This window comes from Maylandia zebra, linkage group LG4 (assembly GCF_041146795.1).
Source record: "Maylandia zebra isolate NMK-2024a linkage group LG4, Mzebra_GT3a, whole genome shotgun sequence".
Lineage (NCBI taxonomy): Eukaryota > Metazoa > Chordata > Actinopteri > Cichliformes > Cichlidae > Maylandia > Maylandia zebra.
The window spans coordinates 11,108,754-11,133,395 of NC_135170.1; the positions used below are offsets into that span (position 1 = coordinate 11,108,754).

Sequence of the window (24,642 nt, forward strand, 5' to 3'; positions counted from 1 at the left end):
GCCTATGCAACGAAGAACAAAGCAGCTAAAACAGTCGCTGACAAGCTCTTCAATGATTTTGCACTCAAATTTGGCTTCCCGACCAGACTACACCACGACATGGGCAAGGAGTTTGAAAACAAACTCATGGCAAGACTGAAAGAACTCTCTGGTATCCAGGGCTCCCACACGACACCCTACCACCCACAGGGTAATGGACAGGTGGAGAGATTCAACCGCACCCTGCTGTCCATGTTGCGGACCCTGGAGGACAAGGAGAAGGATGATTGGAAAGAGTCGCTAGCTAAAGTCGTCCACGCGTACAACTGTACGAAGAATGAGGCAACAGGCTACGCCCCATATTACCTCATCTTCGGACGTTCCCCACGCCTGCCCATCGACTTGCTCTTCAACCTGAAAAGGGATGAAGCTCATGTGGACTATGATGACTATGTTAGCTGCTGGAAAAAGAGAATGCAGGAGGCGTACACAGTGGCTTCTCAAACTGCTACCAAGGAAGCTGCTCGAGGCAAAGCGTACTACGACAAGAAAGTTAAAGGGAGAGATCTTCAGCCTGGGGATAGAGTGCTCCTCCGAAATCTCACTCCTCGTGGTGGTCCCGCGAAGATCCAGTCCTTTTGGGAGAACCAAGTCTACAAAGTGAAGGAGAGGAAAGCAGATAACAGTCCAGTGTATGTGATCAGCCCTGAAAATGGCCAAGGCAGAGATAAAGTGGTGCACAGAAATCTCCTACTGCCCTGTGACTTCCTACCAAGTGAGAAGCCATCAACACAGACTGTTCAGCCCCAAAAAGACTCGCCGACTGTGACAAGGAAGAAGTTCAGACCTCCGCGTAGACAGCAGCAGCCAGGGAATGGCGACACATCGGATGATGACGACAGTGGCACCTTCCAGTGGTACCTCAGGCCGGTTCCAGGGAGACGACAGAGGCAGACTCCGCTTAACCCTTTGGCAGAGTCCTTCCAGCCTCATCTGAGTCTCCACTGTCAAGAAGAGGATTTGCCACTACAGAGCGAAGAGGATTTGCCACTACAGAGCGAAGAGGATTTGCCACTACAAACTGAAGAGACTGGGCCTGGGCAGATCCAAGGCCCTGACCCTGACAATGACAGGCCACTGAGTGGTGATGCTATGACTGACATTCTAGCTGCAACTGGTGGTGAGACTGACTCTGTGAGGCAGCGACCTCAAAGACAAAGACAGCAACCAACGGTACTGAGCTATGACACTTTAGGTCAGCCAACTTTGGTTCAGAGGAACTGTACAGTGACTATGGCTCAGGTTATTGACTGTAATGGCTTCTGGAGACCATGGGCTGTGGGAGTGTGTTAAAGCTATGGTTGAATAGATGATGCACACAGAAATGTCAGGTGACATTTAATTTTGTGGGGGAGAGTGTGGCACTATGTTAAAGACAGAGACATGAAAATAGTAGCCCCCCATTTTATTTTATACTCAAGGACATTTTCTTTTAGTAAGGCCACTGCAATGTAAGTTTTACTGTTGTATAAGTTCCGCCAGCAGAGGGCGCTCGGTCCTGTACGGGCGCTCGGTCCTCGGTAGCTGACGCTACACTAGAAGAAGTAGTGCCAGTGGTGAAGAGGCAGCGTACGGCCTGCGCGCCAAAGAGAACTGATGGTCTTATTTTTCTGTTTTTACAGTTTTCTGTAAAAATAAATATGTTGCACGGGAGATGAGTTGGCCCATCATTTCAACAGTGTAACACTGGAAAGTTTTAAGTCTAATCTTAAAAGTAAAGAGAATGTCTTTCTCCCAACTCCAGATTAGGAGCTGGTTCCACAGACACCATATAAGGTGCCACACGTGACCAAGCTTAGCCAGTTACAAAGGTATTTTGTGCATCTGCATTGTTCAAAAACGGCAATAAGCAGCAATGATTATAACAGAAATTAGAGTTTAATACAACATGGACTTTGGTGTTTGTTTAGCTTATGCAAATTATTATTTGACATGTCATTTGGGGGTATGCAGCAGTGAAGCTCTAACACGACGAGCCCATAAGTTGACACGTCTTTTATTACACTGACCTTGATGCATTGTCCTGGTTTTAGTTCTTATGATTTTATGTGAACATGTTGGATATTTTTTGTCGTTACAATCACTGTGGACAAGTTATTCAACCGTGCGAGTGGTTTAAGTAGTTTATGGACATATGAAAGGGTTTGTTATTTTTTTAATGTTTCATGAACTACTAACTGATGTCTGCATTACTGTCATTTTTGTGTATACCTGCAGCTTACGGTGCCCGATCACCTCAAAGACCATAATTATTGTAAGAGAAACACTGCATGCCAGGCCCGTGATGCAAAGAAACCCAGAGCCAGCAGGAAACAACCGTGCTGCAGCAAGGACCAGGTTGGATGTGTAAAATTTCAGGAACAGAATCATTTGAGGGTTTTGGAGTTTGGACTTCATTGTGGTTCATCAAATTTAGATTTTTGTCTTGTTTGAAAAAAATGAGGTCGCTATTAACTACTGACATTCCCTTGTGTGCTTCTGACCTTTCCCCAGGTTGTTAATTCAACCCAGAGGCCCCGGCGCCGTGACAGAACAGTCAGTCAGCCCCGGAAAAGGAAGCGAAGCCCAGCATCCAGTTCTTCCCGACCTCCAAAGACCTCAGTGCCTCCCTCTGCAATCTCCCATGATGACCTGCCAGTGTCAAAATAATTGCCCCCCAGACCCGAGCCATGCAGTACCGACCACCAGCCAACCAGCTCCAGCTCCAGCCCTTTAAAAATCCACAACCTCTCAGTGGAAGATTATCAGCGAGTCTACCATGAGGTGGTAGATAGCATGCTGACGTACGTTTGTCTCCAAATGTCCTGTCACTTTTTTAAATCGCCAGCTCTAAAATGGTTACAGTATGGTTTTTGACCACATGCATCATTTTGATTGAATTTCTTCTTGCAGGTCCAAGAATGGCCGCAAACGTCCCTACAGTTTAGAGCTGGGGAGAAGTATTAAAAAAAAGCTGTGGGAGAGACTGAATCGTCCTATGGTGGAGACATCAACCAGCGAGGACGGACTTGAAGAAATTGACATTGTGTATGGGCAAAAAGTCAAAATCTCACAATATGATTTTCTGTAAATAGTTCACATGTGACTTTGATTAAAATGTAATTTCTGCACAAGTTTGTGTTTCTGTGTATTATAGATATATTCCACTGTGTGTTTGGACAACTGTTTAAGGTCACTGCTGAGAAAATTCATAAAACCTTCATAGGACTTTTATTTTGAAAAACCACTACTTATATTATTATTTATCTGACTCAAAAGGGCTCATTTGAAGTCCTTCTTGACCATGATATATATTCAGGCACTGTGAACAAAACATAACATCCAACTTTAATTCACTCGCGCCTTTGTCTTTTTAAAGACAACACATTACTTAACTTCCTTGAATAAAGTGCAGAATGCTAGAGATTTATGTCATTCTGTTTGCATACTAAATATTCAATAATCATTCATGTTCTCTAATGACCGGTGCCCAGTGTTGTGCCAAAAAGTGATCGTTTGCCAAAGTGATTTCTGGTATTTGCCGAAAGATAATTGATGGTAACAGATGTAAATGACTTGCTGTCATATAATCTGTCAAACGTTTCTCTCATGAATGAGATCAATTCATTTTGATCCAAAAAGAAACTTCCTTTCATCAGATGTGACTTTTATTCAGCTTTCAGGTAAAAAGTGTCGCTGACATTAAAAATGTCGTTTTCAAACGAGGTCTGGCCTGGAGGGCTGCAGAAGTTACAAAAAAATCACAGTCCTTTAAAAAACTGTGATGTTCTTCAAGTGGCCGAAAAGGACTGGGTGGATCTTTATAATGTAGGTACAATAAAGCAGATTCATAGAGCTGCTTTAAAATTTGATATAACATATAACCCATTTTTAAACTCTGTTTACTGCAGCCTATTTAACAATATAAGCAACTATATAAAAACATAAAAAGATCTAGACATAAAAAAAACACGCAAAAAGTGATTGGCATACGATCACTTTTTGGCACATCAGTGCAGCGAGGTTGTAATTGCTGCTTGTAACCATCAGGGGGCAGTATCGCTAGATTGCAGTCTTGGAACCTGTAACGAGAATCACCCTTCATTATCATTAGAGTTACATCTGCCTCACTACTCCCTTTTCTTGCCTTCCAGTATAACATGTTTGTCACTTGGCCCGCCCCGTTACATCACCACCAATAGTTTAAAAAGGCACTCTGGAGTTCAGACACTATCAAGCTTCACAACTTGTTCACGCCAAAGAAATGATGGATCACCCAACCTTTGAACGAGAGAACCAAGAGCGTGTGCAGGCGGTGGAGAGTTCATTCCATCAAGCAGGGAAGCCCTTGTCCAAGCCGGGCCGGATTCTAATCGGAGAGGGAACTGTGTTTAAGCAGGGTCGCAAGAAGATACAGCAGAAAATCCTCTTCCTCTTCACTGATATTCTGGTGTACGGCAGCATTGTTGTGCCTGGTCGCTGGTACAAAAAGCAGAAGATCATCCCTTTAGGTGAGACATTCATCTGCGTTTCCTGCAGCTAACCTACTGTGAGAAGATTAATGTGAAACTGCCAAAAAACAATTTTATGACTGAAGAGAAAGAAATATAGACAAAAGCTTCAAGAAGAGCCAACACTATTGAATACTGTCCATAATATGACTGGCAAGTAGAAAATAGCAAGTGTGCTGTGCTAATTTAACTTCATATGTTCAGCTTTCTGCTCATACCACTTTATCCATGTAATTTTTATGTTGTTATCAAATTCACTATGATTTTAGAGGACATTGAGCTGGAAGACCTGGAGGACAGTGACATATTCAAGCATCAGTGGCTGATCCGAACACCGAGCAAGTCTTTTTTTGTGTCCGCCCCTTCATACGAGGAGAAGAAGGCCTGGATAGAGCACATCAATGAATGCCGGTCCAGCCTAATGCAGGGCACCAGCCGCAAACCTTCCAAGAAGTTTGCTGTTTCCTGGATTCCTGATCCGGCTGCTTGCAAATGCATGCGGTGCCTCTCTACAAAGTTTAGTGGGGTCAATCGTCGACACCACTGCAGGAATTGCGGCTTCTTAGTCTGCAATTCATGCTCAAAGCAACGTGCCGTTATCGATCACATCCACCCCACTAAAAAGCTGAGGATCTGCAGTTTCTGCTACAAGAATATTAATGAAGAGAAGTTTCGCGACAGGGGAGACAGCGCCGGGAAAAGCAGCAAGTCAGAGGAGGAAGATTTTTGTCCTTCTGGTGAGGAAAATGAGAAAGTGGAGGAAGGAGAGATAGGGATCTATTCTCCCAGCAACTGGCTGGACACCAAAAACGGGACTTGGGAACGACTGAGCATTTATGATTACCCAAAGTCAATACCATCACAGTAGCCAATAAACTGCAACAAAGACGCTTTTGAATGGATTCAGATTACACAAAGTTGATTTTCTTACATGAAGTTACATAAATGTAAAGATAAATGTGACGACGTATTATTTGTTTGTTTCTATTTGTGTTTTAATCTTAGGCTGTACACGCAACAATTTGCACTGTAAATAACAAATCAGGAGTGAGTCGAAAAAATCATTTTAAAAAGACAAGAATATATCATCTTTGTACATATTCAGTGCCATTAACCATGCTAGTTAAATGAATAATGCTCCATCTGCCTGTCACTTTGCTGCTGGAACAGCTGAATTTCACAATAAAGGATATTTCTATTCCAAAAAGCACTGTCTTCTCCCTGTGCATGTGACTCTGAATGTACGTTTCTTTGTTTGAATGCATGTAAAGTATTTGCATCCAGTATCTGCTCTTTTGCTGCTCCTTAACCTCAACAATAAAGTGCAGATAATCAATTTGTGAGAGATGTTATTACAACACTGAAATCTCTCATCATTTAGTAATAAGTCCTCTGTTTAGCCCTCAGAGTCTTATTGGAGCATATTACAGTGTTTTCTTGTACTTCTGTGACTTTTTGGGGTTTTTATTGTGCAAGTCAAGGTCAGTGAAGTAACCGTATATAGTTCCTCACCCACTTAGGGTATACATTTTTCCAATAAGCATGTATATAAAAACCATTCGGGAAAACACACAGAACCTTTACAGCACCATTGATTTATCATCATTTTTCTTCTCACTGGCATTTTTCATAAATATAACATACAAACATACATATCAAACTGTAGCACGTCCTAGTGTTACAGTACTTGATGACGCTGCTATAATAATGCGGTAATAACAGAATGTGGCTAAACATTTACACTTCTTTTCAAAGATTTAAGTTCATTCTAGTTAACTCTCTGAATCGAGCACATCCTAATACAGTAGACAGCTCCAAAACAAAAGCGAGTACATTTTTGAGTCAGTCAGCCAGTTTTGAAAGAACAGTAAATCGACTGAAAGCAAAATACTGATGTAGAAATTGTAACTATGTAACAAGAAGTAGACAAATTGCCTTCTAACTAGTGGTGGTTTCTGCACATTTTTTGTATGCAACTCAATTAAAACTAAATAAATTATAAATATTGAATTATTCCGTTAATTTTAGCAGTAATAAGACTTACAGTAAAAGTAAACACCAATATATGTGATTTAAGTATAATAAAACTATTATAAGGTCACAAAAAATAAATGAATAAAGAAAATGATGTATAAATGGGTCAAATCTGTCACTGGATCACTGTACAGTGATATGCAAAGTTCTGGCAACATCAAATATCCTGTTTACCTATGTTCTATGTTTATTTATTTATTTATTTATTTATTTATTTATTAGGAGTGTTTTTTGTTTTTCTGGAGTTTTTTTTGTTTGTTTGTTTTTTGTTTTGTTTTGTTTTGTTTTGTTTTGTTTTGTTTTGTTTTGTTTTGTTTTGTTTTGTTTTGTTTTGTTTTGTTTTGTTTTGTTTTGTTTTGTTTTGTTTTGTTTTGTTTTGTTTTGTTTTGTTTTGTTTTGGAGATATCATGGCTCCTTAGATCCGTCTGGTCAATGTCTAATACCTGCTGCTAATTTTAAGTAAACAGGTCACCGTCTTTATACTACACATTTCACTAATTTCTAAAAATTAAACAATCTTTTAAATTTTTCTAATGCAAGGGTTTCATTAAGTTACCCCTGTTTGATGTTATGATGACCAGTGTTGGTCAAGTTACTTGAAAAAAAATAATTAGTAACTAATTACTGATTACTTATCCAAAAAAACGTAATCCCGTTACTTTACTGACTGCTTATTTTCAAAAGTAGTTAGTTACTCAGTTACTTAGTTACTTTTTAAAAACATGATACACAACCTGAATAGGCAATAAAGCAATAGACCTTTCAGCCCAATTCTACTTTTTCTGCATAATCCATCATACAAAATGTAATCAAATAAAAAAGTCTCTTTTCAAAACTTGTTTTATTAGTTTTAATCTTTTAACTTTGTGCACATTGCATCAAGCAAAAATTAAATTATATGCAACAGTCTTTGACAATTAAACCTATTTTCTGCATATTCCAGAATATAAAATAAGATATATTTTTTTCTGTTTACACTCACTCTTTCAAATAGATGCAAGTAAAACACTCCCTTACTTTACTCATTACTTGAAAAAAGTAATCGGATTACAATGATACATTACTTGTAACGTGTTACTGCCCATCTCTGATGATGACAAGTGTGTGAGTAGCTAAGGCCAAAAACACCCAGTTTCCTGAATTCTTGAAGAACGCTGAAGTTTGAAATACTTCAGGCTGATCGAGCTGATGCAGTGATCTCACTGCATTATCTGCCACATAACCTGATCTTTGCTGATTGACTGGAAGAAATTCACCTGGTTCTACGAAATCACAGTGAGTCATAACGAGGTCAATGTTGATGTCCATTTAAGTTACCAAAAATGGCTCCTTGTGCAGTGAAGGGTTTATTAGACTGAGAGGCAAACTGCTTCTCGCTCAGTCATGTGGAATGGTTTCCACAGAACCCATTTAATATCAGCACTAGTACTGATATACTGGTCAACACAGAGCATGAAGTACAAATAAATACTTGTTGGTTTAAGAAAAAATACATGAATCCCTTTTGAGAAGTTTAATAGAAGTACAGCCACAAAGACTAGAACACCTAGTGTTCAAAAGTAAAATTACCATATTGTCGGGATGCTTGGGGCTTCCCATGCTTTAATTACAATATGATCAGACACATAGAGCTATTTGTCTGTTTGTATATCTGTCAGCGAATTTCCTGAAAGTGGGTGAAGAGGTGGAGCATGAGGAAATGAAGATCTTGGTACAGATTCAGACTGCTTATTTGAAATATGAAAAATAGGCCACTGGCTTTGGCAGATGATGTGCTGCTTTAACTGTTGAAAGTTTATCCCCTCACCTGTCAGTATCTTGGATATATTTGGCATTCTTTTAATTATTATCATTATTATTATTATGTATAGCAGATATGATAATGTTGGGGAGTAATATTAATTGCTCTTTGAGGTTGACTGATTTATGTGACCATCCTGTGAGAGAAGATGTGTTTTTCTACCCTTCTGCTACCAGCCTGAAGGCCTGTCTGTCTGTCTGCGAGCCAACAATGATTAAATGATAAATGGTAAATGGACTGATTCTTATATAGCGCTTTTCTACTCAAAGCGCTCTGTCATGTCATAACATGTCATAGTTTCAGGTTTCTGCAGTGTATTTGTTCTGTTTGATCCTTGTTACATTGGCTGTGTTTATGGTTTTTCCAGCCTCCGGCCTGAACGTTTGTCTTCATGTGTTAGTTTTTCATGTTTTTGTCATTTCCTGTTTTAGTCTGTAGGTTAGGTTTTTTTCTGTCTTTTTCAAGCCTTTTTCCTGCTTTTGTTCCTCTCATTTTTGACTGAAAGCCCCATCGTCATTACTCTCACCTGTGTTTCATCGTATAATTAGGCCCGCCAATTTAATGCAGTTTCCTTGTATTAAAATATCTCTGGGATTAAATGTTAAGTTAAAGGTAGTAACTTTCTTTAAGCTGACAGAAAGAGTCTGACCCCTTTGAGATCAGGTACGCTGTATGTGACCCACAGTGTAGTATAAGTTTGACATCCCTGGTTTAGATCCAGTTTGTAGTCTGGATGGGAGGAGTCATTTATGGTGTTGTGAGCCTTCTTCGAGCTGCTATTCCAGGGTATGTTGAGAGTGGAGGAGAGCTGCACATCATCTGTGAGGTTTGGAACTCTGCAGCTTTGAGTTGACAGAGCGTTGGTGATTTTTACACACTATAGACTCAGCACTCAGCGAGAACACGTTCTAAAAGTTCATGGCTAAGTTGCTGTGGTTCCACTTTGCAACAATAGCACTAACAGCTGATTGTTGTACATGTAGGACCAAAGAAATTTCACAAACTAACTTGTTGCAACTGTTGCATCCTATCACACTATCACACTCAAATTCAGTGAACTCTTAAGAACAACCCGTTCATTCACAAACAATATGTTATAAAGGCAGACTGCATGGCTTGGTACTACATTTTACACACCTATGGCCACAGGACTGAAAACATCTAAATTCAAAGATTCAAAGAGTTTGGCCCAATACTTTTGTCAACGTAGTGGATAGTCTTGACTTTCCCCTTTGTTAAGGTGTTCACCTGTTCACCTGAGTGACATATTTCCTTTCATTTTTGTTAATGATGTTTTTGTTACTTACTTATTTAGGATTGTTTTTTAATTTCTGATATTACTGCTTATTATTACAGATCATTAATTAGATACCCATATACGGTGGCCCTGAGAGGTCAAATGCAGTGCAACTTAAGAAAACACTAATAAATAGAAAAAGAGCTAAGGTATCCGTGTTAGTGCTGCGTGACATTGCAAATTTTGGTATTGATTCAATACCAAGTAAACACAGAGCCAGTATTACCGATACCAAAACTGATACTGATAATTTTAACCTATAAAGGCAGCTTATGTAGGGATAAATAGTGCCTCATAATTTATGAAATGAATCATCAATTTGCAAATGCTGAACACACTTTAATGACCGCAAAATCACTGTGATGTTTTACTTTCCACTATGATTAGTTGACAGCAAACAACAACAAAAAAAACTGTCAAAAGAATTTTCATATATTTTGACACCTGGAATGTAAATGTGCCCGTCTTTAAAACAATTTGGGCAACTTCAGACTGTAACTACGCCCATGTTAAATTAATAAAGGGATATAAACACAGGGAGCTGGGCTTGCCTGTGCCATCAAAGGCGGTCCTACTCATCACCAACCCTTGTTGGAGGGGGCTGTGTATATGATTCATAGTTATATGCCACATGTTGGAGAAATGCTTCACTCCCACAAAGCGTGTTGTCGTCACTGGTCAGCTCCCAGCAGCAGCCTCCTGAAGGGGGATCTACCCCGGAGGGCTCCGCAGTTCAACTCTCGACGAGCAGAGGAGGACTCTCACAGTCCGAGGAAGAGGTTCTCAATGAAGATGTGAAGATAAGCAGCGCCTCGGCTCCACCACCAGCTCGTTCACACGCTCCAGCAACGGCGGCCTCATTTCCAGTAAATGCAATTTGCAGCAGCCCTCCACTCGGGCTTTTCTTTTTCCTTTTCCTTAATTTTTCTCATTTGTGAGCGATCGCTATGGCAGTTCAGTCCACATCCGGGCCACAATGCTTTGACTCCATTATTGTCTAAAACTGGCGGAGAGGTTGATAAACCTTGTCATTTTTTACATTTAAATAGACATTTTTTTGGGACGCGCAGTGACGGCTGGGGTCGAGAGGAGATGTCTAACCAAGGAGTTCGGCGGAATGGCCCCGTGAAGCTGCGATTAACAGGTAGCCTGCAACGCTTTTAAATCCCCACGTATTCCCACACACACACCAGCTAGGAAGGCTCCGTGTATTTGCTGGCTGGGAACAGTTCACATGGGCTACGGAGTTGGCTCGCCGCCGGTGCTTTCTGCTCTCATTTGCACAGATTTGTTAGCAGCAACAGTGTATTTAAATTACTAGCTGACTTCACAGGGCTAAGGCAAGCAGGAAAAGCGAGGAAAACGCTTAATGAGGATATTGTTGCTCTTGGAAATAGTCTCAGCCTCGTGATTGTCGCCAGTAAAGCACCACCAGCCATAACAGTGGTACCCGGGTCGCTCAGCTCCAGTAATGAGCCGCCTTCCAGTTGTAGCTGGTTGACGCTTATCAAACCTTAGTGTGTATTAGTGTCTCACATTTATATTCCAGCTCGTAAAATTCCATTATTTTTAAACAAAGGGGAGCTTTACAAGTGTTGTGCTGTTCCGCTGACAGACGGGCTCGCACAAAAGTTGGCTAGCTGAACGTAGCATTCCCGGTTAGCTCTAATCAAGTCTTTATGACAGGACAAGCTTCGGCTGAGATGATAAGCAGCTCAGGTCACTGGAGTCTGAGCAGTGCGCCAGAACCGACAAACGGCTGCCCCCCTTTGTTTTGGTGTCGTCGTTAAAGCAGGTTAAAGTTGTATCCGTGAACCCGTGGCCCCCTTTGTACCGCTACGTTATGATTCACTGGGAAACACTTGAATGTCACTTTGTTTGGAAGTAGCATGTAGCTGTGCTGGTCTGCTCGGACCTGTCGCTCTCCTCGGCATCAGCACACTCAGGAGGGGGGGAAATAAAAAGGTTTACACGAGAGCAGCTCACTGTTTTGACTGGAAGAGGGGGTCAGACGGCTGCCTCCTGGGTCTTTTTTTGTTTTGTTTTGATGTGCGTCCAAGGTCCGACCTGAATCCAATTAAAGGGCTGTTTGTTCCACCAGGAACTGCCGAGGGAAACATTTAAGTTGGTGATGTTTCTGATAGGAACAAGTGGAGATAAACAGGGGATCTCAGTGAGGTGAGTGGGATACATGCAGAGTGGCAGAAGACAGGAAAGCTTTCAGCAACAGTTTCACAATGACGCAAAAATTAGATACTGATCATCCATACAGTTGTATATGAGTGTGTATTTGAGAATGCGTTGCCTTCAAAACTGTTAGGATCCCAGTCCTTACTTTCTCTACAGTGATGTTCCTCTGAAGTAAGGCTGCTAACAGAAACTAGACACTGTTATTAACATATAAGCTCGACATGTACAGAGCCCTGCTTATATAGCAGAGCATCTGAGACCCAATGACTACAGCTGGCCTCTCCCATTCTCTACCGAGGATCTCCTAACTGTCCCTCGCTCTAATTTTAAAACCAGAGGTGATCTTGCTTTTTAGGTTTTGGCATCCAAGCTGTGGAACAGCCTTCCTCAGCCTGTCAGGTCAGCTGATTGTGTTATTGGTTTTAAAGCTGAAAACACATTAGCTTTCCCTTAGTCTCGTCCCCTTTATTTTCGACCCTTGTTTACAACTATTTGCATGTATTGAAGTGTGAATAGTTGATTATATGGCTGTCTATGTGTCCGTATTTTGGATCGTTATACTTTGATGTGTGGATTTTACTTAAACTGTGAAGCACTTTGTAACTCTACTTTGCAAAATGAAGTTATGTCATTTTTTTTTAGGTACACAACTTCAAATTAAAGTGGACCTTTAAAGTTAAAAGGGCTTGTTGCAGAGAGTATATGAACTGAGAAGCTATACAAGTTAAACAAGGATTATTTTGAACCCCGTGTCATGCAAAGCTACTCTAGTAGACTTGCAGGGTTGAGGAAAAATGCGACTTTGGAGATGAGCATAATAAAAGTCTCGGTTGTGAACTAGTTTGTCACTGCAGTCGTCTCCTGGTGGAATTCGAAGAATCTGAGTCCACTGTAGGGAAAAAATGGTGAGAGCAGGACATTGCAGCGCACCTCTCCTGTTTAAGCTCAGTTAAACTTGTGAAACACTCATCAAGAGTCAATATTAAGCTCCCTACTTATCAATCAGCAAGAGAAATAGAAACTACTACTTGCACACATGTATGTGTTTGGCTTTCAGGATCCTTGCATGCTTTGTTTTGTTTTTTCAGTAACACCAGCTATCCATGGAAAGTCCCCCCCCCCCCCCCCCCCCCCCCCAGACTTATGTAATCTGGTGCTATCTCATCCATATGGTCCGCTCTGTTCCTTCGCTCAGGCCGTCGCGATCCCTTGTTCTCCAGCTCGTGCAAAGCGGAGCTCAGAGGAAGTTCTCAGAATCAGAATCAGAATCAGAAAGGGGTTTATTGCCAAATGTTGAGCAGGTTTACAACATTAGGAAATTGCTGCGGTGCTTCAGTGCAAACATAGTGTCATAAATAGCACTTAAATAGTGTCATAAATAGCACTTAAATAGACATGAAAAAATAAAAGTAGGGATAAGAATTAAAAGTGCTACGTAGAAAGATATGTGCATGAGCTATACATGAGATATATACATGAGAATAAGAATTAAGAGTGCTACGTAGAAAGATATATCTGTAGGAAGGCAGACAGAGTCCTCACTTTCATATTTGAAGCTTCACTCCACGTTGTCATTATGTTTCTTTGTTTAGCCCTGCACAGCTCTGTGTACTAGGTCGGTACAGAAGAAGCAATGACTTCAGAGAGTGTTGCTATGTCGTAGCTGCGTGTTGTCATCTCCAGTGGAGTTTTTTTTTTTTTTTTTTGACATAGCTCTCTGATTAATTTCTTCCCCCGACAGGTTGTGAGCGACGAGTTGCTACATTTAAACAGGCCCAGAACTGTTTGCGTCGTAGGCTTCTCTCCTCGCTGACAAGCCTCCTGTCCATTTAAAGCAGATGTTGCAGATGTTTGCCGGCTATTAAAGCAGGGGAAAAAAAATATCACAAGCAAGCTGCTAAAGCCCACACTTAGGCTCCTGAGGGCAGGTTTCCATTATAACCTGCAGCTGATGTCTGCTAAGTTATGTCATGAAACAAACACGGCTAATGGCGTAACATTACATCACATGCACCTAAGTGAAATTGCTGAGAAACGACTCGTCTTATCGTCCGATGCATCTTAAGCTCTGTCATGCACGCCTGGCTTCTGGCATAACTTGGGATGCTTTCCATCATCTGTGCCTGAATTTTTTAAACTTTGCAGAAAAGAGAGCACGTCATTTGTACCCTCAGCAAATATAGAACCACAAGCTCGCCTGTCATAGAAGTAAAATCAGACACATAAAATAGATGGTTAATAATCAGGCACAGTTGGAGCGATGTCCTCATGAAAAATGCTTCTATCTGGAAAGATGTGCACCAGAATAATAAAACTGACCGATGTTTAATTTAATTTTTTTTTTTGTCTCTTCTGGTTAGGTCCTTTACGGGTTATTGCTGTTGTGTCTCAGCTCTGAGTTTACATGTGACTTGTTAAGCATATGGTTTGCTCATCTGAATTCTTTGGCGCGGCGTGAACCGCCGAAGAGAGCTATCTCAGTGGGATTCCCTGCAATTCTCCATTCGCGTTCCCACCTCTTCCTCTCTGAGTCACTCCTGTTCTTTCCGACTGTAAGCCTCTTCCCTCTCAGACCAGGGTCCAAAGCATATTTCACTCCCACCCTCTCTAACCGAGCTTCCTCATCACTCTCCGATCGTCCTTCTGTCTGATGCACTTTGTGTTTAGTTTATTTCTTTCTTTTTTTTCTGTTTTAAATAACCACACATGAGAGTTTGACAGTGCTGTTATTTTTCATGAAGTGGTTTGCAATATACCAATGAATGAACATGCAGAAAAAAACACACTTATTTGAAAGCTGCAACAAAGGCCCAGTGTGGGTTGGAGTGAAAGACTTGGGTCTTTTTTAAATTGCAAGTCCTCGCTTTTCAGTGCAGCTCATCGCCTCCAGATGAGGGTCTTTTGGATGCTGCTTAACTGCAGAAGAACCCCCCCCCCACACACACACACACACACACACACACACACAGCTGGGCACCGATGAGGCTGTGGAGGCACACAGGACCTGATCATCAAAAATGTTTTAATGTGGTCTGAGCTGGCTGCTCGGTGCATTCATGTGGCCTCAGTCAGAGCCATTTTTACAGAGTGGCTGTATGGAAGTGATTTGGGTGCATCTGGGTGTTCAGACAGGATACACTGTAAATACACAGTGATTAGCTGCATGTGGTGAAATGTCGACTCTGCTCGGCCCATCGCGGTCATGCATCTTGAGCAAACATTTCCACATTTTTACTTTTTGTTTTGTTTTTTTCTAAGCTTTTGACAGGTTGTAAAAGAAAACAAAAGAATAGCTGAAAAAGACCAGGGAGGAGTGGGAGAGGTGGAGAAAATAAAACAACAAGGGTGGAGGAATGCAACGAGCAATTATGGCACATCATTTGTAAACACCCCCTCCGCTGTGAGCCTCCCATAATTTTTAAATTGTCCCATCAATTAATTGACTGGCTGAAGTTGGCTTTCCTGTTGGTTCAGCTGCTCCTCGATGAGGACAAAGCCTTCTTGCGGTTGCTTTAGCCCTCAACTGCTGCCAGCAACGGCCCAGAGGAGACCAGATGTAGCAGGCGGGAGAGAAGAGTGGGCAGCTTTGTAGAGAGGAAGTGCTCCCCAGACTCGAACACTTGTCCAAACGTCACCCCCGACAGGTGGGGAGCAGAGCAGTCTAGATCCCCTTATGATAATAAGTAAAGTGAAGAACCGCAGTCGTATTACTCAGCGGGACTTCAGGCGTCTAGTGTGTTGCTTGTGTCACTGGGTGCCTCGCAGATGTATGTGCTCGCTGAATTATAACAGTGTGTATGGGTTTGATTAGTGGGCAGCGTGTGTGGTTTGGGGAGATTAACTCTTCCTGCTGAGCAGAGCTTCAACACCTCATATTGGTTGCTTTGTGATATTAATATTCGAACAAACAGTATTTTCCTGTATCCACACACTCTGTTTTATTTGGTGTCTGAAAGAATAGGGAAAATCAGCCGCGGTGTTCCCTGTTTGTACTCAAGTTTTCGACAGCAGAGATCCTCAGCCGGGGTGGCCTGTATCCGAAGGGGATTAGTTCTAGAGATACCAGTAGGGTACAGAGCTCATAGTCCTTTGAGAAGCAAAGCAGACCACTCATGATCCATCCTGGTAGCTTATCTACAGCTGTTATTTGGGGAGTAACTTTTTTTTTTACATTTCGATCCAGATGTTGAAGCTGTGCGACAGATATTTGGGAATTTCAGTGCGGCCGTTTGAGCTCTTGTTGGCAGAGTTGGGACCACAACTGAGACAATTCAGGTCCCCGAGATGCTCAAGTCTGACACGCAGGCCCTCTGTGTGCCTCAGACTTCCTGTATTGGAGGTTGCAGGCCTTTATGCCTTTTATTTGACAGCAGCACTAGTGGCCAGGACAGTGGAGTTATCAAAGGCAGAATCAAACCAGTGTTGACCCAGACAAAAATCTAGATGAATAAATGGGACTAAAGGCCAAATCGGAGGGGGAAAAATGCACTGCTTTTCTCAAGCTTGTGTGGTTGCCTCACATGTAGGTTGTGCCGCCTCATCTTCTGACCCATTTAAACACTAAACACACACACAGATGTACATCTTTTGCACTGTGTGTCAATTGGCCCTCCAGGTAGAGAAGGATGATCATGTCTGCTGTTATCTTGAGACAGGGACGACCTCCATACCTATGTTTTATGTAGTGTATGTGCTCGAAGCCACGGTTAATTACAGTTTTTAAAGAATTTAGATTAGCAGGGTATATTCAGGGTCCGGGATGAGTCAGATCAGGATCGCTACACTCCAGGATCGCACTAGTGGTGTGGCTTCTGTGGGCCTGACAGGGAAAAAAAAAAAGAGTGCACAGAGTGAGACCATCTTATTGGCCTTTGGAAAAATACTAATCCTTCAGGGTGGTTTGGGGAAGACCTTCAAAGGCCTGCTCTCTTAACCTGGCTGTGGTGGTTAATGGGCTTGAATTGGATTAGTAGTGCGTGTGAGGGAGGGACGTTCCAGTGAAAACTAAACAGATTCTCGCCCGCAGGCACTTCTCCTATCATCCCCTGCATAGCTGTTATACATGCTGTCGGTCCCAAAAGCCCAACCCTCCCAACCCCAGCTCCATTTCTTGCCTACTTCCCAAACTGGTTCTCCCTTTGAAGTTAGAAACTCCACTTGAGGGTATTTTTTCCATTAGAGAGTTGCATGCATAACCGATATCAGTCCAGAACCCTGTTTGACTTTAGATGCCCTTGCATGTCTAAAAGAAGTGTATACTGAAGAACAGTATCCATCAGACATTGTGATTATATCTTATTTTACTGACAATTTGAGGGTAACTTGGGTCAGAATCACCCATGTGTGCATGAAGCTCGAGTTGTCTTTCACCTGATGGTCAGGATGTCTGCGATTATTTATTTATTTATTTTTATCACTCAGCAGCGTGCCCAGGTGAGATCACTCAGCACGTTTGCACAAAGTCTCATTAGCACTGATAAACATCGACGCATGCATGTAACCTGAGATTAATTCTTCAACGTGCTAGGTTGACTTTAAACTCTGATGGACAGGGGTTGACAAGATTATCTGTGTAACTCTGACTAACTTTAAGCAGATGGGGTGCTCTCTAGTCTCCCAGTGTTACCAGCTGTTGGTGGTGGTGGTGTTGGTGCTAAAGCCACAAGACGCCAACAGCTGACTGGAAATGTCTGTTCATGCCTTAGCCTGACGTTTGAGCCCCCTTGAGTGCTCTTAGGAGACAGGATCAGAAGAGAGATGTTTATATTCACACCAGATCACATTTCCAATGGCATCTCCTCTGAAGCTGAGAAAATACACCACTGGATTCCTGTGCAGTAAAAAAATCTGACCGCATACGCACAGACAAGTAACTATGATATTTTAGCAGTGGCGCTTGCCTCAGAGTTAGAAAAATCCTAAATATGTGCAGAGGCTCGTAGTTACTCACTATTCCCGGTCTACTCTCGAATGACTGTCTGGTTGATAAGCGTTGCGGTTTCCTTCGCAGGAAGTCAAGATCCAGCCAAAACTGGGAGTGCCTGATGAGTCAGCGCTCGGGCAGATGCTACAGACACTGAACTCACTCATGTTTACAGATGTAGTCTGATATCTGCTTTTAACCCATATTATTACAGGCAAAGTGTTTGATGTACAAATGGCTTAAGACTAAAAGCGTTTTTTTTAAAAGACCAATACAGCAGGAGACTTGTGCACTAATTGTGTAGGCATACTTAGTTATAGATAAACACGTCTAAGCATGTCTTTGAAATGTCTGCATACCTATACACTTTAGTAAGTATTGGAAAAATGGGTTAAACTATATGGAATGTGCATTTGATGCCTTGAGCTAGGCGCTTTTCTAAACATGAAACAGGAAATCATCAAGTCATCAGGGCCCTGCAGTGCGTGCCTACTCATTATTTAGTCAGCACAGTTTCTTTCATCTACTGACCAAACAGGACTCCGTTTAAATTGTTCTCTCTGTAGCCACATTGGGTTGTAAAATCTCTGCCACTGTTGCCACACGGTTGTTGTTTTTGAATTATTCCAGGCCTGTATTGACCGCCACTGGTATTGTGGGTGTATAGTGCTGTTAACCCCCTCATCTGCGCTGGGTCTAATAGTTTTTTCTGGTTGATATCCAACTTCAGATTCTAGTGATGTAACCAGCCACCAACGGTGCTGCTTTTTTCCTCTCAACCAAAATATTTCTTTTTGCAGAGCAGTCCAATGCAGAAAAACGATTATCAGCAACAGGCTTGCAGAGTTTCCTGCACACAGACTTTATTTTATTGTAGGCAGCAAAGTATATTTGGTGACTCATCTTAGCAATTTTTCCAACTGTCTGAGAGAGCAATTCTATCTGCACTCGGTTTACCGGTGGATGATTCCCCCCCGTCTTATTTTAAAAGTTCAGCTAGCCCTGGCCTCTCCATCTCGTATTTCTGCTGTCTCTCCAGAGAGCTTCTCATCCCACGGTCAGACACGGTTCAACTCCACCATCTTGCACCGCAGCTGGTGATTGTACTTTGGCTCTTAAAATCCTGAACCTGCAGCCAGTGGAGAGCTGTATGCACGAAGCTCACCGAGGTTTCAGAGCAGAGCAGGGACTTCCTTGGCCAGTTGCAACCCAAGGTGATGGCGTCTCTCTGCAGGATGAGACTGACTGTGCCTTATGCTGTTTCATTATTCATTTACAAGCTGTCAAATTCTACTTTAGATATTTTATTTTGGCTGCTGTAATACAGGGATTTCTCAACTTTTGAGCTAAAGCATATCGTCTCATATTTAACAAAAAACAGGAGCATCTTAAACAAGTATTACTTAATAATTTAGAAAAGCACGGGTGTGCCTCGTTCCTCGCACACATGGATGCCCTCACAAATGGTTTCAGCATGGCTAAATTTGGGTCAGACATGATGACGCATGTCCTGTTGACACTTGTCAGGCACTTTAAACGCGACTCGCAGCGCATTGTAAAAGCCGTTTATTGCATGCACCTGCACACAGCGGCATTCGGCTCTAGTTAATGCTGACAATTACTGTTAATGAACATGTGACGTCACAGCGTTAGTCGGACATTGCTGGCGTGCAGCGGAGCGCTTTCATCTACGATGACCGTGCTGTTATTGTTCCGAGATCCACCCAGTGCAACGCATCCATTGGCGAAGTGCAGAAGGGAAAATATGGCATGGTGGTAATGATGTAACGGTGCTCCCAGACGAAGCTGTGAAGTCATTCTTAGAAACTAAAAGTCCCCGGGAAATTTTGGAGGGAGCACGCGGTGGTCCTCAACTTCTGTTAAACAAGTTGGTACTAAGCACCCCTCCACTGCAGCTTGATCCAAGCCTCTCCTCTGCTCTCCTCCATTACATCAGAGTGGGCAAAGGAGCCAAGAAGCTAGAAGAGCCACGCAGCCACTCAAAACAGCTCCGGTCCAAGCCAACAGTGGTGCAAGCTTGCAGAAGCCCGAGCGGTGCCTCTGCTCTGCTCCGCTCACTGTTTTGACTTCTCACTTAGTAGTGATGGTACTGTGGAAGACTTTACTCGTCTGGATGGCTCTCTGTCAGGCACATTGTAGCACACAGAGTGGAAAGAGAGAGTGATGTACTGCGCAGGGGAAGCAGGAATGCCACAGTGCCATTGTGGCATGGTTTCCCACTATTTGGGAGCTGAAAATAGGAGGGCCGGACTCCTCTGTTATGCAATTGCAGCGGACTGTATCACGGAGGGAAAAGGTGACGTGAGGCGGATGAAATGCTCTCACATTAAGAATGCTGCCAGCCTCTTTCCTCTCACGTGTGGATGTGTGTGGCAAGTTTTCCCCATGTCATACAACAGGTTTTTTGCAAAGGCAGCTGACCTGTTTGATAATCTCCCTTTGTGTGTATCTTTGTATCGGCATCTTCTCTTTGTTTAAAGACTAGTTTGGTCAAAAGGTAATCTTAGTTCAACGTCACGAGGTCCTATTGTGTGTTTTCAAGCATTTAAAGAGTCATTTTTTAGGATTTTGTATCACAGTTAAAAAGCTGTTTTTTGTTTCCGGGACTGGGAGCCCTTATATAAGAGGAAAATTTAGGGCTTAACGTCACTTCACAATGTGGACACACTTTCTTACACTATATAGCTGCAATAATCATTTGTTACACCCTAAAAGCCATGTGATAGTTTTCGCGGCTGCGAGTGTGCTAGAGTCCACTTGTATCCAAGTGATACAAATTTTTGTTATCAGATGGTGAGCTCAAGGCTCCTTGTGGATGTCTGCACCCCTGCCAATGTTTTGCTACCGTACTACAAGCAACAACTACACATGCTCCCGTCAGCCCAGATCCAAGCGGGCTTCAAAGAGCTATAACAGGAGCGACTACTCTTTCTCCATGGTGTCTGCAGCTGTCCATGTCCACTACAAAGTTTAATCCCCATCTGAGGAGTGTGAGGCATCACAATCATATCAGTTGCTGCTGGCCCTAAGATAACATGGGAGGGAGGCGTGGGCACAATATACTTGCTTTATTGGTGTAAATAGTCCCTGCTTGTGTGCACTTTTTAATGGTCCTCTGCAATTTCCTGATTTATGGCAACTTATTTTGCTGACTGCTCAGATTGCTGTTCTAACTTTTATTTTCTTTCTTAATGCATGGCGTGTTTCCCAAGGTGAATTTCCCCAAATGTCTTCTGTTAAACAATCCAAGCCCCTAAATATTAGTTTACTACAATAATGGACAAAAAACAGAAACCTGAACTGGATTCTGTGGTATTGTCTTCTTTTAAAGCTCCCGTGTTTAAAATCTCCCCACTAGATGTCAGTAGATTGCAGATTGCAGTCAACTGAATTTAGTTTTCTTGTACCTCCCAATGCAAGTGCATATTCCTTGCTACAGTGGCAGCTGTAGGACAGACAGTTCTGGCTACCGTTCATCTGTAGTGAGTTTAGGCAGTCCGTCCGCTGTTTACCTTAGCTGGAGGTTATTTGCTCTGGAGGAGGGTGTAAAACTGTGAAAGGAGTCTGTCATCAGACAGTAGTGAGCTTCACTGAGTCATCGATTTGTATCAGAGATACTGAGGTGAGTTGTTGAGGATATCCTGAACTTTTGTCTCAGTAAGTGCTGCTGATTTTGCTGTTGTTGGCTGCTGGTAGTGAAACCAAGCGCATCTAATTGTCAGACACTTGGCGAATAAACTTTCCTCCTTAGCTCACTCAGCCTAACATTAGCTAGTGTTGAAGTACGCCGACTTCACGGATTCTTTTTGATGGTAGCGATCAGGCCGAGACTCTTACTTCCAAAACCAGATGTATTTATTTGCGCTTTACAATAAAATACGGATGCATCCGGAGACCTAGCTAACTAGCCTGCTTCCGCTACGTTTAGCGAGGTCTGGCTCACAACCGGAAGTCAACACAATCTTATGGGTTCGGTGTCCCACCCATTGTACCACCCCCTTCAACTGTCCTGCCTCTGGTCTACCCCACCTCAGCACTATAAATAAAATCCTCTAAGTTTAAACCTAGCTCTGTAATCCTCTATACCTACAATGAAAAAATATACCATCATGTCCCACAAGCATCCCTGTTGTTATCAGCTGCCCGGAGATGGTACGGTATCATGTCTAACCTGCTGACAATAAGTAACTGTGACAATACATGCATGTTTTCGTGTCTTTAAAGCCTTGACTTTAATTCAGGAGATGAGGCTTGAGGTGAGGTTTTATCTAGATGTCTCTTTGTCTCCTGTCCTTCATATTTTCACTTCTTTGGTAAAGGGGACTTTTCATATCATTAATCACAGGCATGATCCTTCATGTCTTGAATCTAAAAGTGTAGACACAAATTGATATTAATTAATATACTAGTTTTGTATTCATCTACCTTCGGCGTACCACGTATGTAACCCCTCTCTAGTCACATAGATAAAGTGTGGTTAGATGGAACAGTGATGTCGAATTCAAAATGGCGGTGCAACATGTTGACTTCCACAAATTGGCGCCTGCTTTTAAACAGGAGTAGTCTGTTATTCCAGTTACTGTGATTGTTGCTGTGAGACATAAACATTAATACAGTCACTTCCTTTGCTCATTAAATCTCAAATGTCACCAAAGAACTATTGGTGAGAGCAGCCAGCGCTTAAAATAAAACCAAAGCTTATCTTCCCACCTAATGACTCACCTCGACTGGTTGCCCAAACATTAACAATATCATATAATCACTGGAATTTAATACATCCTTTTCTAACGCCACCTGGAAGAACAGGTCTTCGCTTCCTCTGAGCGTCTCAAAACATTTCACGAGCGCTCTCATTACTTTTCCAGCAGGTGCTGAGTGTGATGTATGATGATATATGGCTTCTCATAGTCACGGCCTTTTATCCTTTTTATGAAAAGAAGCTCTGGGGGGATTTTATGTCTTCTGTGGTTTTTCTTCCCTCTAATTCCATCACTTTTTTTATGCTTCTGGTCACACTGATTTGGGTGCAGCAGATGTCCCCAGTCATCCTTTCCTCCTGCAACAGGAGTCCAGGGAATCTTGAGTTTTCTATCTTTGTTTGTGCCATATACAGTGGATGTCACAGGGAGTTTCTTTAGTGCGTCTCACTGCTGCTCATTTGTTGACATCGGTTTTTTCCCACCATGCTCAAGACACGTGCAACTTGAAAGTTTACCTTTTCTGTTTTTCTCTCCGTTTAAAATGATTCATGGGGATATTATGTTGTTCTTTTTCCTTTCTAATTTTCAAAACCCTTGAAATTGCAGGTCTGTTTGGAGGTTTTTAAAGAGATTTTCCTGGCAGCTAGCTGTTCCATGATCACTCTGCTACCAGTGACTTTAATATCTGTATAATGTGACCAGAAGTCTTATCAGATTTGCATATTACATAAGTGGATTTACTAAGATGTAAAAACCTGCCAGAGCAAAGTTATTTCCCAGTACCTACAAGCCAGTTTGTCTCAACCACATTTCCATAGTTAGTCTGTACCCCATGTAGAGTTGGACGGAGCTCCTGAAATTCTACCCAGCTTCCTCATTCTACTCTGCCTGACTGCAGTTTAAGGGCTAACGTTTAAGTGGTGGAGCCAGGTCTTTAAAAAGTAACCCACTTTGTTATAAACAGGGAAGCAGTGAACGAGCTCGGTAAATAGGTGGTGCGGTTGCCTCTGTGGCAAACATACTGCCCTTTAAAGCAGGGTCTTAAAGCAGGCCTTCTTTTCTCTTTTTTAAAATTTTGCATCAGCCTGAGAGATAATTAGACTCTTCAATGTTTCATCCATCATATTTATACTATGGAAAAGATGAGGAATGAAATGGATTTTTGTACATTTTTAGCATATTGACTGGAATTCTCAGTTTCCCAGGCGACTATGAACCTGTCAAGGAATCTAGTGCCGGTTAAATCCTATTATGCTGTTCCTTGAGACATCTGCCATGTTGGACGTGATGTAAACACGGGTTTCTGGCTCTCACCAGGTGAAATCGGTTGCAAAGAAACTGAACCACAAACCTCCTGGTGTTTTGGTTTTTTTTCCTCCTCATGCTGGTCTGCAAAAACACGCCAACTACTAGCTGAGCGGTACAGAATCTTGAGAAGTGGGACAAACTTGAATTGGAAACGGTTTGCCTTCAAAGTAAAAGATGTTCCTCAGAGCTGCAGCTAACATGTGCACGGTTTTTGCAACATGTTGGGGAATGTACATTTTTCCTAAACGACAGGCGGGTCCCCGAGGGGAAAAGGGTCACCGAATAGTCTGTAGGCCTGTATGGGTGGGGCTTTAGCGATTATTTTCCCTGATATATTTACTACCAGGTTACATGTCGATTAACAGAATCCTGTGCCCTCCTTGGTAGTCGCTTCAATCGCTTGCTGGGAAGTTGAGAGAAGATAATCTCAGGTCCCGCCCACTTTGCCTTGTTTGTGGTTATTTCACGTGTAGTCACTTGAAGTCTAAACAAGAACTCGCGGACTTCCTTATGCGTGCCCATTATGGGTTTAATCTTTGTGGCACATTAGAAACACAGTCTTGGTTTAGTTTCTCTAGTTCCTCGAACTGTGTTGTCAAAAGAGCAATTGGATACATCAGAGTCATTTCTCTTCAAAATGAACTTGGACTTGTTCCTGCTGGACTGTGCGTTATTTCCTCTTTGTGTCAGGCTCGATAGCTGCATGCCAGCGAGCCTGTCTCGCATGGAAGCTCCGGTACCCAGCTAATATCAGCTTCCCTTTGCTGCAGTTACAGTGATAGTGGTCTGAAGACATGGTGTTCAAGACTAAACATTACCCAGCATGCTGTCATTGGAGA

The 24,642-nt window shown here is 42.4% G+C and overlaps 2 protein-coding genes and 1 long non-coding RNA gene across 4 annotated transcripts in view; all 3 read left to right on the plus strand.

Moving 5' to 3' along the window:
• Positions 1–2,256: 2,256 nt before the first annotated feature.
• Positions 2,257–3,144, plus strand: LOC143418474 (uncharacterized). Its single transcript, XR_013098467.1, has 3 exons — positions 2,257–2,376; positions 2,533–2,822; positions 2,932–3,144. It is a non-coding gene; the product is annotated as an uncharacterized LOC143418474 (long non-coding RNA).
• A 1,101-nt stretch (positions 3,145–4,245) lies between these two features.
• LOC112434769 (pleckstrin homology domain-containing family F member 2) lies at positions 4,246–5,739 on the plus strand. Its single transcript, XM_024802301.2, has 2 exons — positions 4,246–4,529; positions 4,799–5,739. The coding sequence occupies exons 1-2, from the start codon at positions 4,283–4,285 to the stop codon at positions 5,395–5,397; spliced, it is 846 nt and encodes a 281-aa protein (XP_024658069.2). The 5' UTR covers positions 4,246–4,282; the 3' UTR covers positions 5,398–5,739.
• Positions 5,740–10,239: 4,500 nt separating this feature from the next.
• LOC101469682 (E3 ubiquitin-protein ligase SMURF2) overlaps positions 10,240–24,642 on the plus strand; it is a 51,997-nt gene continuing 37,594 nt past the window's right edge. Inside the window, exons 1-2 of one of the 2 annotated variants that reach the window (XM_004563003.6) lie at positions 10,240–10,527; positions 10,711–10,805. In XM_004563003.6, the coding sequence (XP_004563060.1) occupies positions 10,754–10,805 (52 nt within the window). In that variant the 5' untranslated portion in view covers positions 10,240–10,527; positions 10,711–10,753. Of the gene's footprint in view, positions 10,806–24,642 lie in introns of both variants that reach the window. The other variant, XM_004563002.6, reaches the window with a different exon arrangement.

Excerpts from the sequence above, each read along its gene's own strand:
- LOC112434769 (XM_024802301.2), top strand. The coding sequence starts at position 4,283 with ATGATGGATCACCCAACCTTTGAACGAGAGAACCAAGAGCGTGTGCAG. Across the intron at positions 4,530-4,798 it reads GCAGAAGATCATCCCTTTAG|AGGACATTGAGCTGGAAGAC; the intron begins GTGAGACATTCA and ends CTATGATTTTAG.